Source organism: Alnus glutinosa, chromosome 5 (assembly GCF_958979055.1).
Source record: "Alnus glutinosa chromosome 5, dhAlnGlut1.1, whole genome shotgun sequence".
Taxonomy (NCBI): domain Eukaryota; kingdom Viridiplantae; phylum Streptophyta; class Magnoliopsida; order Fagales; family Betulaceae; genus Alnus; species Alnus glutinosa.
Genome location: NC_084890.1, coordinates 3,648,586 through 3,663,051, shown reverse-complemented (window position 1 = coordinate 3,663,051; position 14,466 = coordinate 3,648,586). Strand labels below are relative to the sequence as shown.

At 35.3% G+C, this 14,466-nt stretch overlaps 1 protein-coding gene and 1 long non-coding RNA gene across 2 annotated transcripts; both read right to left on the bottom strand.

Moving 5' to 3' along the window:
- Positions 1-249: 249 nt before the first annotated feature.
- Positions 250-1,055, bottom strand: LOC133867969 (uncharacterized). The gene is made up of 2 exons (XR_009900253.1): positions 898-1,055; positions 250-738 (listed from the first exon to the last, which is right to left on the bottom strand). It is a non-coding gene; the product is annotated as an uncharacterized LOC133867969 (long non-coding RNA).
- Positions 1,056-1,291: 236 nt separating this feature from the next.
- On the bottom strand, positions 1,292-2,327 carry LOC133868260 (cysteine-rich receptor-like protein kinase 10; the record flags this gene model as incomplete). Its single annotated transcript, XM_062305073.1, has 4 exons — positions 1,292-1,530; positions 1,637-1,847; positions 1,957-2,078; positions 2,210-2,327. Coding segments are annotated over 4 exons (690 nt in total), but the record flags the coding sequence as incomplete, so codon positions are not given.
- Positions 2,328-14,466: the final 12,139 nt, after the last annotated feature.

Sequence of the window (14,466 nt, the reverse complement as noted above, 5' to 3'; positions counted from 1 at the left end):
CTCCGCCTTGCAGCAAGTCGCAATACTTTGCAGCTTCATTTTCAGCTTCTCTCTGATCTTGAACGTTGCCAAGAAAATTTTTGTTTGGTTAAGAGGAAATCAGAACAGAGTACAAAAAATTGGCTTCAAACCAAAAATACTTCCAACGTTTGGTTCAGCCTCCTCAGGCTTTTTAAAATGATGACGTTTGGGTTAATAAGAACCCAAAACAATCATGGCCGTTCATAAAATTCCAGAATCTGAAGCCGGATTCAAATATATTTGTTTTCACTTCTGCATTTTATTAGGCACATCTACTTTTAAACGGGCGTCTATGTTTATATATGAATGTACATATGTTCGACCAAAGTTTAAATTCTAGGTAGCAAATAACACCAAGACAGACAACACCTCGCTTCCTCACACTATCGAGGGTGTATTTGGGTGATCGATGCGTCATCAACAGAATATGGAACTGATTGGGTTGTAGAATCATCATGCCCTGCTTCCTTTGTATTCATGTTCCTCTTTGCTTTTCTCCGAAACAAAAATGCCGGCTGCTGCGGCAACTGCAGGCTCACAGAGTGACTGTCGAGCATGAGAACAACTGTTGCCATTGTTGGTCGGCTGGCTGGATCCTCCTGAACACACAATAAGCCAATATGGATGCATCTAATGACTTCGTTTTTTGAAAATGAATCTCTCAATGTTGGATCCAACAGTTTCAAGGGGGTTTCCATTCTTCCACTGTTTCCATATCTGCAATAATTCATTAAACAATATTCAGAATCCTTATCTTTTCAACTTTTTCAGTAGTGATTGATTATTAGTATTTTTTTTTTCTCTTCAGCACTAGGGGGCGATTACATTGGCTTTCACAAAGTAAAGCAAAATTGAAATAATCTGATCCACACTCACAAAGCTTAAGAGGTCCTCATCATGTTCTGATTGGTAGAAACAATTGTTCATTTTACCACTGATAATCTCTAGAAGTAGGACGCCAAAGCTAAATACATCGGACTAAACAGAGAATCGTCCATGCATTGCATACTCTGGAGACATATAACTACTACAAACCAGAACCACATTGTAATAATTTTATATTAAAAAAAAAAAAACCAAGAAGAAGTAACATTTTGGAAGCTCAAAGGCCAATTTATCTCCTAATAATTTCAGTTCAAACAGAACTCTCAAATTATCAAGGTTGCAACTTTTTCTTATCAGCAATTCTCATAATTAAGCTACTAGCTAGAAAAGAAATGAATATGTTGATTTAAACTATGAAAATACAGTTATGGTAATAAAAAACTTACTATGTTCCCACGATTCTACTTGTGTTTCCTTGGGTTTGATCCATTACAAATATCCTTGCCATGCCAAAATCTGAAATCTTTGGATTCATATTGCCGTCTAATAAAACATTGCTAGCTTTAAGATCACGATGTATAATTCTAAGCCGAGAATCTTCGTGAAGATAAAGAAGCCATCGAGCAATCCCTCCTATAATCTTGTAACAGGTTAACCAATCCAGTTGTCTTAGCCTTTCTGTGTCTGTATTTGTCAAAATTAAATATTCAACTTGAAAATAAATAAGTCTCAAATAGACCCAAAATGAAAAATTAATAAAGAAGTAGATATAAGTTTGGATTGGCCAAACCGAATAAAATGTAATCAAGGCTACTGTTGGGCACATATTCATAAACGAGTATCTTTTCGTGTCCTTCCAAGCAAAATCCTAAGAGCCTTACTAGATTCTTATGTTGAAGCTTCGCAACCAACATAACCTCATTCTTAAATTCTTCTGCACCCTGCCCAGAGCTTTTGGATAGCCTCTTCACTGCTATTTCTTGTCCATTGTAAAGGGTTCCCTGAGAATATATTTGAAACAAGGTTATATAGAACATTCAATGAACACACACATGTATATGTGTATGTATTTGTAAATATAAATAAATTTCGTTGCTAACTATATTCTACCTTGTAAACCGTACCAAATCCTCCTTTTCCAATCTTGTTATCATCAGAGAAGTTGTTTGTGGCAGCTTCAATTGTACCCAAGTCAAATTGCAGGGACTCTACACATGTAATTTCAACCCCAACTACACAACAAAACAGTAAATATATTGAATTCTGATAATTCAAAAAATTATTATAGCCGAATGTTTAGCTGCAAGGAGATTAGAGATTAATTACATATGATGATCAACTAAAGCTATTCTTTTTTGTTTACCATTTTCTGCTAGGAATGTATTGTAAGTCTTCTTTGTTCTTCTACGCAGGAAGAAACAGCCAATGGAGAAAAGCACGACAGAACCGGCCAGCAATTGGGACAACAATGGCGATGATAATAATTAGAGACGACTTGCTTTTTCCTGCATCAACGATTAACATGCGTCATTGTGATTAATGAATGCATGAAATTATCTTTAACAAAAAAAAAAAAAAAAAAAAAAAAATATGATTGTTCGTTGTGGGACTATATATATATATATATATATATAACAGTAATTTTATTTTCCCACAATAGAGCTCAAACAATAATAATATCCATATGCTAGATGCAATAATAGTAAATATCTGGTAGGTACCGAAACATTAACCAGAAAAAATAGTTGAGAATTCAAAAGGCTTTGGCGTAGTTGGAAATTGAACAATGATTTTGACTTTTGGGATGGTCTAAGAGCATCTCCAACTATTAGCTATTCAAAATATATATTTGTTTTTAGCTATTAATTTTTCAATATAAACTCTAACAAATTCTTTATTAAACTTTCTACTTTCTTTAAACATTACTTTTCAATGGTTTAAAAATAAATATTAAAGTACAGATATCGAAATGACAAAACTCGATGGCTCAATTTCTACCCCCTCTCCAAAAAGTTCTTTTCTTTTTTTTTTTTTTTTTTTTTTTTATTTTTTTTTTTTATTTTTATTTTTGAGTTTTTTCCCCAAACCCAAAATACACCCTTACATCTGTAAAAATAAATACGATCTTGTGATCTTTTTAAGGTTTCCTCTCTTCAAAATTTTTTTTTTTTTTTTTTTTTTTTTTTTTTTAAGATCAAAAGAGGTGATTTGGGTCTTTGCAGCCAGAAGACCCAAACCACTGATTTTATCTATTAGAATATTGTCTGCCATTACTTCTATTTTTAAACTTGTTATACATCAAATGGAAGTCAAAATTGTTTTATAAATAGTGAAGAGATTTATGTGGAGCAACCCAAGGGACTTGTAATCCCCGGTCAAGAACACAAAGTGTATAAATTGGTGAAATCTTTATTGGATTAAAGCAAGCTTATAAACAATGGCATGAAAAGTTTGACATGTGATTTTGTCTAATGCATATTTGATTAATGGTATAGGTAAATGCATAGCAAGTTTACAATAATGAATGAGTCATTATTTGTTTATATATATATATATATTGGTGACTTGCTTATTTTTGAACTAGCATTAATGTTATGTTAAAGCTAAAAGAATTATTGCATCTAATTTTAATATAAAAGATATGGGTAAAGCCAATGTCATTTTGGACATTAAGGTTATTAGAGATAAAGATTGCACTATTTTATCTCAGACACATTATGTTGAAAAGATGTTTAAAATATTTGAGTACTTTAATCCACTTATATCACATCGTATAAAAAAAAAAAAAAAAAAAAAAACACACTTAGTTAAGAATTATGGTAACGGTGTTTTGCAAGAAAAATATGCACAAGTCATTGGTAGCTTTATGTTTTGGCAAACTGTATATGCCATGATATTGTTTATATTGTGGTAGATTGAGTAGATATACTCAAAATCTTGGTGTTGAGCATTAGGATGCTATCAATAAATTGTTGAGATAATTAAAAAGCGTAATTAATTTTGGTTTGTCATATTGTGGTTATCCTACTATATTGAAAGGATATTGTGATGCTAACTTGATTTTTGAATCAGATGACACTACAAAAAATAAAAAAATAAAAATAAAAGAAAGAGGTGTTTTGAGCCCTTTTTTTTAAAGCCGTTTTAAGGCCTTAAAATTTTGAGCCCTTTTTTTTTTAGCCGTTTTCAAAATGGCTCAACATATAGCGTATTAAAATTTCGGTTTGATCCGTTTTGAACTAAAATGACTCTAATTTGAGTCGTTTTAATTAAAACGGGTCAAACCGGTTTAAGCCGCTTTTTAAAACGGCTCAAACCGATTTTTTTTTAAAAAAATAATAATAATTTTTTTAGAGCCGTTTTAGGGACCCTAAAACGATTCTAAATAAAAAATTTTACAAAAAAAAAATAAAATTGAGTCGTTTTAGAGCCCCTTTTTCAGTACACTATACATCCAAACAAGAATCCCCTTAACCAGAAACAACACCAATGAGCTGGACTAAATGGCTACAATCAAATCGCCGGAAATCAGCTTTATCTTCTAAGCAATGGGCTATTATCATGGACATATAGCATAAACCAGGGACAATATCTTGGGAAAGTATTCCCTATAATCATTAAAGAAAATGAATACATTGTCCAATAACAAGATTTTTAACTCAAAAAACTATTCTAATTCAAACATCAACCTTCTGAAAATCCAGAACACTGACAGTCATACCAAACACCAAACGGAAAAACAGGGGAACCATTCAAAACCTAAGTCAGTTACAAAAAAATCTCGACTGAGTTTTTTTCCTCGTGCTCTTCTTCCTTCTTGGCCGAGCTCCTGGGCTAGTCACCATCGTTGGCGGCAACTCGGGCTTCGCTGTCTATAAATTAAACCCTCCTTCAAGCAAATTTCGCACCTCACTCACTGAACTGCTTCTCCTTCCTTCTCTTCTTTCTTCTCCTTTCTCCTTCTTTCCCGTTCCTTCCCTTGCTCTCTTTTCTGAGAGACACAGGGAGACTAAGCGAGAGAGTGAGAGATCGGGAGATTGGGAGAAATAGAAAAGGAACCAAGAGACCAAACCACTCCCTTTCTTCTCATTTTCTCATTTTCTCCTTTTTCCTTCTTGTTCTTTCTTCTCCTTTCTCTCTTTTCTTCTTATTTGTTCCTTTTCCCTTCCTATTCACCGAACCCAGACAGAGGACGAGAGAGAGAACCAGAGAGACACAGAGAGAGAGAGAGTAAGAGAGTACCGATCATGAGAGAGAGATAGCCCGATAGGGAGAGAGAGTGATTCAGAGAGGAGAACCGAGAGAGGGAAACCGCCGGAGAGGAGGAACCCAGACCCGATTTCCGACGAGCAGAGGCGTGATTTCCGGTGGTTCTGGCCGGAAATCTGGCAACTTCCAGGGGAGATCTTCCTGTGAAATTTCCGATGAAGCCCAGAGATATTTTCCGGTGGAATCAGAAGTTTTTCCGGTGAATTTCTCCAGTGGATTTTCTGTATTGAGCGAAAATTCCCCTACGTAAGTGATTCTCATGATTTCTATTTGATTTCTTGTGGATTTCTGCTGGGTATTTGGATTTATTGTGTATTGACCCGATTGTATGTATTTTTGGGAAGAACCTGTGTGTGCGGATGATCGGCTTTGCCTCTGTTTTGGGTTCCCTGTCTTGGCCTGCCGTGTGTGTGTGCGTGTGTGGTATTATAGCCATTTGGTGTTTGGATATCATGACTAGACCAGGTTTAGGGGGGGGGAGTGTCTTCACTGATTTAGAGTGGGTGTTTGGAATATAATTTTGTGATATTGATTTTGGGTATTTGATTGATGATTTCAGTTGTGTATTTGGTGTAAAGATTTTGTTGTATTGATGAATGGCTTTTGGTTGGATTTTGGCGCTCTAGCTGTTTTGTGTGTGGTGTCTACCCACTTTCCCCTGTCTCGATTATGGTTTGTGTTTCCCCTGTTTTCGGTTGTGCTAGCATAATGGTTTTTGGTAGTTATCTTATTAGTGGTTTTTATCACAAGGAATTGTTATTTAAAGATAAAGGATTTTGAGTGTTAAAATAATATGAGTTTTAAATGATTTATGGAAGGTAAATATATATAAATAATTGTATCTATAAGTATACAGTAGGATTTATAAAACAATAAATGGATCTATGTAAATGAGTGATGATGTTAACACTCGGAGTACATTTATTGCAGATAATGAGCTAAGAGACTGCACAAAAGGGATGTAAGTATCTCTATACTTACTGAGGATGAAGTTGGTGGATTTTTCCTATAATATTGTGTTTACTGCTTTATTTATTTGTTTTCGCATGCGATTTTACATATTTTCTATTTTAACTAAAATGGTTAATAACAAAGTTGGTATGCAGCGGGGGGTGATGGCTGCCAATGGAACCTAATAAATAAACGGGTTAAGACCTTTGGCTCTTAGTCTGCTGAGACCTTTGGATTCTAGCAACAAACAAATAAACTTTAAGTGAGAGTTGGCTAATACAGCGGGGGGTGATGGTATTGCCAGTTGGGACCGTTGGCTCCAACAACACACTAATCCGGACCGTTGGTTTCATCACGAGAGAAGTGTAAAAGATAATAATTAAACTTTGCATATAAAACTGTCATATTACTGCTTTATAATTGTGTATATATTCAATTTATGTCTATGATTCGCGACATGGATTATATATTGTATATACATGTGATTATAAAGTCATATGCGTTATGTTGCATTTATTAAATAAATCAACATTTATATTACTATTGGAAACAACGGATTCACTTAGGGTATTTTGTGTTTTTGTTTCTATAAATATGTATATGTATATTATTGCAGGTTTTATAAATGATGGTTAGAGCTCAAGATGTTTTAAAGCTAAGGACACATAAATTGTAATTTGTTTGTAATCTTCTGTGTTTAAAACCTTTTATGTTGAGAAGATTGCTAATAATTTCCATATATTCTTTTGTGTCACTATTGACACCTATTTCCATGTATTTGTTCTAAGTATTTTATTTATGGATGTCTAGAAGTATTTTAGTTAAAAGCTCTGTCGTGTTATTTAATTCAAATACGTTGGATAATTATATTTTCCGCTACCAATTTATAACTCTGATGTTGTAGTAATGTCAAGTGAAAATTCAAAATTTTTACTTATGCTTTTTGCAAAAGCGGGGCGTTACAACTAGCAAGAAGGCTGATGAGTGAAACATCGAGGGGGATAGGACTAATACCCAAAGGATAGAACAACCTACATATAAGAGTGACATGTGTCCTTTAAACATGTGAGAATCATATGTTTTTTTATTAATACTATTAAGAAAGCATGTGAGAAGCACATACTATTAAAACATGTGTTTCTCACATGCCAAGGAACACATGTCAATCTTATATGTGAGTTGTATGAAATTTCCTACAAACTGGTTTGTAGGAAATTTTTGTCTATACCCAAATTATGACACTGTGATTGATACCCAACCTTTGTGATTAGAGATTCTATGAATGGGGTTTCATGGGAAACAAAGTTAAAAGTGATCATGGTGAGGTACTGTCATATTCTATGTTTATCCACTATCTTAAATGAGAAGATTAGTGAGGAGTCCATCCCTATGGTGTAAAACAGTACAAGATGTAGAGTGGCTAAGGATGAGCTTAAAACTTTTAATGGATCCATAGTCTCTACATGTTGGGATGAAGTATTCCTTGCACGCACTCTTGATAGATGTCACCTATGTGAGTGTGGAGGTGGTGCCATTTTCTACGAGACTTGGGTAGGTCTCTAGAGCGCTCATGAAACTTAGGGGCGTATGGCCTGTATAAGGCCCTAACCCGCTATAGAATAACCCAATTTTTTTGGAGAAAGTTATGTGGGTGATAAGTTTGGTCAACTTGTGAATTTGGTTAAAAGACTTTAACTCTACCACGATTCATTAAGTTCCCACTTATTTATCTTAGGTGCGGTTAAAACTTTCGGGTACCACATTGATGCATGCTTTCAATCTTCTTATATTTTAGTGTTGGTAACATGTGGAGATTGTTGTAATGTTACAAACATGGTTTCATTTGTTACTGTTTTCAAAAATATTTTGTTTAACATTAAGACATTGATGAGTTTTTATGAGAAAAACAAGAAAAAAGAAATCAACTTTAAATTAGTTTTTATGGCTTTACCGTTGGATTTTAACAAAGATTTTATGGCATTTGACAATATGACCAATAACAAATGCTTTTGACGTTATTACTGTTTGGTCATTAATATTTTTATGACCAAATGGTTTTCTACAAAATCTTGTTCTTATACGGTTTTTTATTGTCTTTAACAAATGGAAATAGTCATTGGCTTTAATAAGAGAAATCAGCTTTAACTAGTTAACGGTTTTGATCATTGGACATTATTAAGCTTTATGGTATCTATGAAATTTGATTTTTTTTACCATTAGTCATAACATCCCAAAATATATCCATTTCGTCGTAAAGTGTTTTCAATGCCTTTGGATACTATAGTAGATTTACTATGTCATCTATCATGTATATATATAAGATACACTACGAGTACTTGAGTGATATATATATATATATATATATATATATATATATATATTTAAATACTTACATTTTTTACACGATACAAACATGATAATATAACCATTTTGGTCATGTTTGTCCACGGGACTCGCACGTGTGCGAGCCTGAATCATTTTGGGGGGGGGGGGGGGGGGGGGGGGGGGGGTACCCATTGGCCCAAGTAATGAGTCAGCAGTCTGGCATGTCCGAATAGCGAGGGTGTTAGTGTCTTTTCTTATACACGAGAGATATTTCCCCAACAAAAGTCATGGTCGTTCCATTCGAGCAGAAATGGTAGCGCGGTAATTTGGGACTTGTGCACCGGTGAGGCTAAGGAAGCTGAGCAAGGAAAGTATTGCAAGGATCAGACATGGAGACATTGAAAGAAGGCATGCACGTATTTTTTTTGTCAACAGGTATGTTGGATTCTGGAAGAGGTCTCAAATTTTCTTATTTTTCTTAGAAAATGCTTGTCAATAAACAGATAAAAGGAATCTGGACGCGTATGTACTATAATTGTTGACCCCAGTCAATGAAAGGAATCTGTACGTGGGGAGTGATACAAATACAATTTTTTTACATAATTATTACACAACTCCTTTCACATGAGGCGGAGCCTACCATCACATGAGTCCTACCCTATATGAGAGGGGTAGTGTAAAAATTATGTAAATGTCATTTTCCTATATAAAAAACAAGGCATGAGAAAGTCTTTCAAATAGTATAGAATTCGAAAAGCAAAGTGCGTGGACTTATTCTTTTTTTGTTTTTCTTTTTTAAGAGAAATTATATATATATTTTCTGTAAATCTCCTACTTAATTCTATACAATTAAGCTTAAAATGTATTATTGAATTTGTATGATTCACATTGAATTACATAAATCTAATGATGAAATTAAAAATGAGATGGGTAGAGAAAATGCGTTCCATGCTTTGTTAGGTTGGTATATTTGACATACATTATGACGGTGAATTTTCTTTTGTTATTTTTTAAGTGGTTAATTTGAGAAGTTATTTAAAACTCATTATGTCAATCAGTATGAAATTATAGTAATAAATGGGTTTGAAGAGTAGTATTACTATAATTTTTACGATCATCAATTTTTCTGAAATTAAGACGGTTAAAGGCTGACCCAAAACATAATATCTAAAGAACATTACAACATTTTAAGAGTTATCCTCGAAAATTCTTATGTTTCTCCCTTGACAAAATGCATAAACAGCAGACGATAGATAAGTCTGCATATTGTGCTTGAGAGAGACTAAACTTTAAAGATCCAGTTTTTTAAGTCCAAGGGAGACTCAGACTACCCTCATCGATAGTCCAAGTCTTCAAACCCTCACTCAAAAAGGTTCACCTAATTATCTAAAAAAAAAAAAAAAAGGGTTTACCTAATTAATGAACGTGTTGAATGACTTTGTGAACGTGTAGTTTGGTCTAAGAGTGAATCTGTGTCTAACTGTAGTTGTCCAAAAAACCACTCTCTTCTCTCTCCCCAAGGCGATTTTTCCTCTTTGCAGAAAAAACCTCTTTTCAGTGTGAAAATGGAGGAGGGGAGCCTTCTGTTTCCCTCCTCCCTAGTAGGCTGTGGTATTTTTCTTGTTTGTAAATAATTTTCCTTCTCTTTTTGGGCGTCGTCGGCAACTGAAAGGGTTGAAGGGCTGTTTTTGTCTCGTCCTGGTCAGGGATGGAGATGTGGTTTTTCGTTTGGTAGGATGTCAAGGCGGTTTCTTCTCCCGATTCGTGGCGCACGGTGTTTGATTTCTACGAGGAGTTCGGAAAAGCCATTTCTGTTTTGAATGGCCACGCCAATGACGAAATCGTACTGGTCCGAGATTTTGGTTTCTTCTATGGATATTCTGGCTTGACGGTTTTTGATTTTGAATAGGAGGCTTTGTTCGGCCGCTGCTGGTTTAGATGGCCACACTGGAGACGAAATCCCTCGCTCTATTCTGTTTCGTGGTTGTTTGCAACAGTGCCGGTTTAGGGATTTCCATTGGAACGACGGTTTTAGGGCGAAAAGGGGTTTGGCGATTTCGGCGTTTCCTGATTCTTCAGCTTCGGCGGTGCTGTAACGGTGATTCAGACGCTTTTTCCGGGCGTGGCTTTATGGGTAATCAAGGCGTCCTTCCAGGAGCGGTTTTTCGAATTTTCCGAAATCTGCAAACCGTCGAGCAAAATGGGAAAGTGGGGAATAGTCCGACTTGTACATTTGTAGTTTTTTCTTTATCTTTGATTGTGTCTGGTTGTTGTTAATGCGGCTACTGTGTTGTTTGTATAAGATCAAAACCTGGTCTGCAAAAGCCCTCTCCTAGATCTAGCAGCGGTATATGTTATGTAGAGGTATCTTTCTGTTTTTTAGGTTTTTGAGTGGCTGTATTTTGTAATGGTCTTCGTCTATTTGGCCTGGGTGTAGGAAACTCTCACCGCGGTGTCTCTGACTTGGTGTATTGGGGATTCTTTGTAACCCTGCACATTTGACTTGTTTGGTCTTTTTCATATGCGCTGACTTGACTCGTTTTACAATAAACGACCTTACCTACCCATCTCAATCAGCTTTTCGTCATTTCACATCCATAATTTTATTTCGAAAAAAAATACACATTCTTCCCAAACTATCCCCTATAAACTATTAAAAAAAAAAAGAAAAAAGAAAAAGAAAATATCAATATCATCCTTAAAGTTATCAAAAAAACAAAAATAACCTTTAAAAACTTTCAATAAGACAAGTATATCCTTACAAATTCAAGAAAAGAAAAAAACAATTTCTTTTCAAAAAAATTTTTAAAAAAATAAAAATAAATGAGAAAAATGAAAATGTAAGGGATGGTGGTCCAAACTGAGAATTATATAAAACAAAATCTCAAAGAAAAATACAAATTTTAAAAATTATTTTTTTAATATAATTTTTTTAAAAAAATTATAATTTTATAAAGAGTATTTTTGTCATTGGAGAACATTGACATTGTTTAATAATTTAGAGGACACATTAACAATTAGATGATAGTATAATGGAGTATATGTACTTTCTTTTCTTTTTTTTTCTTTTATCATTTTATCTCTTACGTTTTCTTCTACGATTAGGCACATTTGATAAAACTTTTTAGAGGTTTGTAAATGTGATGTATCATAAATGTGATTTTTTTTTTATTTAAAAATAAAATAATTGTCCTAAAAAGATTTACCAAACGAATTGCTTTTCACCATTTCATATGTATCAGTTTCTATTATACTTTTCCTTCCATGTTTCTTCTCACCTTATTTTTTATTTTTTTTTGTTTGTGTTGAAATATTAATTAAATTATTAAATTTATTTATTCTATAAGTCTAAAATTTTGAACAAATAATAATTTAATATAGTATAAAAACCAAAACAACATACCTTAACCCATCGCTTTTCTCTTGCTCTTTCTTCCATGATGCTTTTGTCTTGGGAATGAACTATACACTCATAGTGCACAATAAATGCAATACCTAAAACACATTGGGTTGGGGTGGGGCCTCTTATTGCTTTTCTTCATTTCATATCCATCATTTTCTTTTTGACCTTTTTCTTTCATTGTTTTCTCTTGTACTTTTTTCTTCTTCCATGATTGGGCTCATTAGATAAAACTTTTTAGAAGATATTTTTTATTTTTTAGTTACGTTGTAATGTAAATATAAAATCTTTTTCTCTTATTTAAATATATAAAAAAAAAGTTATCTTTAAATTAAATACTTTATCTATTAGGTCTCACTAAAATAAAATAGAATTAATACAATTTAGCTTCTCAAATTACTACAATTTATTTGAATGGTTTTCTGAACTATCAAAACTTACACTCTGACCCTTTAAACAATCAATTGCTTTTTTTTTGGCCTCTCCGTCAGTTTATACCGTCTAAATTGATGGAAACACTACATGTGCATAGGACTTGACGTTAAAGGCTAAAAAAACTCAAAAATGCCCTTCTCATATCTTATGAAGGGTGTCGGCACGGGAGGTCAGGTCAGTTCGGCCTCCTCAATCTCCTCAATCTTGGAGATTCTTGGTGGCAGTCATTGGGAGGTGACTATCGGCCAACTCGTTTGCGGTGGGTTCAGCTTCTTGGTGGCTGTCGGCAGGTTCTGTATGTACCGGCAAATGGTGTCCAACAGCAAGAACGCTCAGCTATTCCACGGCAGTGCTTACTGTGCCGGGGATGACCCTGACCCGGGTGCTGGCTCACTCGAGAGCAGTCCTCACAATAACATCCACTTATCCACTTATGGTGCGGTGACTCGACCATGCCTAATTTGGAGGACATGGGGAACTTTTACTCCGATGGTAGAGATCCACTCTTTTACGCTCACCACTCGAATGTGGACCATATGGAAGACGCTAGGAGGGAAACGAAAAGATTTCAAAGACCCAGATTGGTTAAACTCCAGCTTCATCTTCCACGATGAAAATGCTCAGCCTGTTCGTGTTTATGTTAAGGACTGCCTTGAAACTAAAAAGCTTTGAAAACTAAGCCAACTCCTCGCAAATCTAAGGTCAAGAAAGTAGCAACGCTTTTTCCTTCAGGACGTGGGGGTGTGGCGCTTGCGGCTGAATCATCTGCAAGCCTTGCATTTCCAGTTGTTTTGGACAAGGTGATAAGCACTGTGGTCGCTAGGCCCAACAAATCGAGAAGTAAAGGTTAGAAGGAAGAAGAGGAAGAGGTTCTGGTGATTGAAGGCATCGAGTTGGAGAAAGCTACGGCGGTGAAGTTTGACATTTATATTAATGATGATGATAAAGACACTCCCAGCAGGCCAGACAAGACGGCGTTTGCAGGAAGCTTTGTGCACGTGCCATACAAGCACACGCATGAGAAGAAGAAGACGATCGTCCTGAGAGTGGTTAACAAAATGTAATTTAGACGTCTCTAATTTGGACGTCTATGTAGATGGTTAACATCCACTTAGACGGCATAAACTGACTGAAGTGGCCAAAAAACAAGTAATTGGTAGCTTGGGGGGTCAGAGTGCAAGTCTTGATAATTCGGAGGGCCATTTGGAGAAAGAGTGGTAGTTTGGAATGCTAAATTATATTTAACCCAAAAGAATAATAATGAACGAGCCATCTTCTTGACCAAATGAAAAATGACTGAGGCCAAATGGGAATGGTTGTATCACACCTAAGGTCATTGGGGCACCCATCCCCTCTGGCCATATCTGGAGGTGGTTGAACCACCTCTATAGCCATTGTGGTTAGCCAAAGGGGGTGGTCGAACTAACCCCTAATTCGGGCACCCCATGTTCCAGCAATGTATTTTGACTTTTTTTTAAAAAAATAAATAAATAATAATTAATTTGTAGTTTTTTTTTTTAAAAAAAAAAAAAAAAAAAAGAAATGAATCGCACTATTAGTCTCTGTAGTATAAAAATTAACTTAGAGGTCCGTGTGTATGCAATAAAACAATTTACTTTTTGAAATCAATTTCCCTCCAGAAACTTAACAAAAACCGTTAGGTTGCCACGGTAGACCAATAAAAACGCGACACGTGTCACTTTAATAAAAATATAAATATATAAGACTAAAAAAAATTATTTTGAAAAAAAAAAAAAAAAAGGAAAAGAGGAAGGGGTGGCTGCCTATCGGCCACCCCTTTAGGGGTAGCTTGCGAGCCACCCCCAGCCCATGGTGGGGTGGGGTGGCGGTTCAGTCTGAGTGTGTCGGATCTTCGACAGCAATACCTGTTCCAGCGGAGTTGCCATATGGGGATTCGGGTATTCTGGATTCTCATGTGGTGGAAGGACTTGCTTTGGGTCCCTCTCATTGCTCCCCAAGGTTGAATCTAAATTGTACTAGTGTGCCTGTGGAGGCTCCCCTGTTGAAGGATGGTTTGGATGTACCGAATCTCTCGTTCTCTGTAGCTATTCAGTTTAATTCACCTTCATCCTTCCTGTGTGTGGTTAAGAAGAGGGCTAGGAGAGTTTATGGAATGCTAGGTCACTTCTTAAAGAAGGTATGCGGTGGCGTATTGGGGATGGCTCTCAAGTTCGGATATGGAAGGATAAATGGGTTCCTTCTACTCAGTCTCATAAAAT